This window comes from Arachis ipaensis, chromosome B06 (genome assembly GCF_000816755.2).
Source record: "Arachis ipaensis cultivar K30076 chromosome B06, Araip1.1, whole genome shotgun sequence".
NCBI lineage: Eukaryota > Viridiplantae > Streptophyta > Magnoliopsida > Fabales > Fabaceae > Arachis > Arachis ipaensis.
In genome coordinates, this window is record NC_029790.2 from 122707711 (window position 1) to 122708605 (window position 895).

Below are 895 nucleotides of genomic sequence, written 5' to 3' on the forward strand. Positions count from 1 at the left end.
TTGAACAGTTATATTATATTAACATTTCTATTTTAAATTAATAATTTCGTAAAATAGATAAAAGTAGATATATTATGTTGTATTTAATTACCTTAGGAACACCTTGATAAACATCTGAACCATTGGGATGATTGATTATAACGCCAGGCCTTGGGTTTTCTTCATTATTGGCGATGTCATCACTCATGAATACAATGATATTTTCATCTTTAAGGCCTCCATTCTTCATTATTTGGTAAGCATGGCAAATATCGGCTTGGTGCCTATAATTTCCAAACCCATTGGAACCAGCGACAAGCACAGCCCATCTCGCTCCTTCTGAATCATCATTACTCACAAGAGGATGAAAATTATTATTTGACACATGACGACCCTCCAACGTCGTCATTCTTGAACTTAGCCATACTGAAGCTATTAACAAAGGGACCCAACAAGTCATCTTATGATTCATCTTGCATGCAATATAATATAATGTTCAATTTGTATGTCAAAGATTATTGTAATGTATATATAGTGGAGCTATACTATATACTGAGCTAGATAAAACATAAATGCATTGTTGCATCTTGAACTTATAGCGGCAGAATTTGTCCAATAGAAATGACAAAGAATAATATATATGCATCCATTAATCTTGTTTTCTTTCCCTTGTATTGTTTATGTTAGCCGATTTCAGAATAAGCATCGATTTTACCAATACAATATTATTCATATCAGAAAGTTTTATTTATTCTATTTCACAACTTTTTTAGAAAATGATAAATAAATGTCTAACTTTTTAATTCGAACCTAAATAATTTTTTATTATTTCTTTTTTTTCTCTTAACTTTTTCAAATTTAATGAATAACCTCACCTTATGAACTAAGAATTTCTTACTCAATTACTCCATGGTGT

The 895-nt window shown here is 30.1% G+C and overlaps 1 protein-coding gene across 1 annotated transcript in view; it reads right to left on the minus strand.

Annotated features, from left to right (window-relative positions):
* LOC107648431 (vacuolar-processing enzyme-like) overlaps window positions 1–663 on the minus strand; it is a 5319-nt gene extending 4656 nt beyond the window's left edge. Inside the window, exon 1 of the mRNA XM_016352299.2 lies at window positions 92–663. Coding sequence (XP_016207785.1) covers window positions 92–451 — 360 coding nt within the window. The 5' untranslated portion in view covers window positions 452–663. The remainder of the gene's footprint in view (window positions 1–91) is intronic.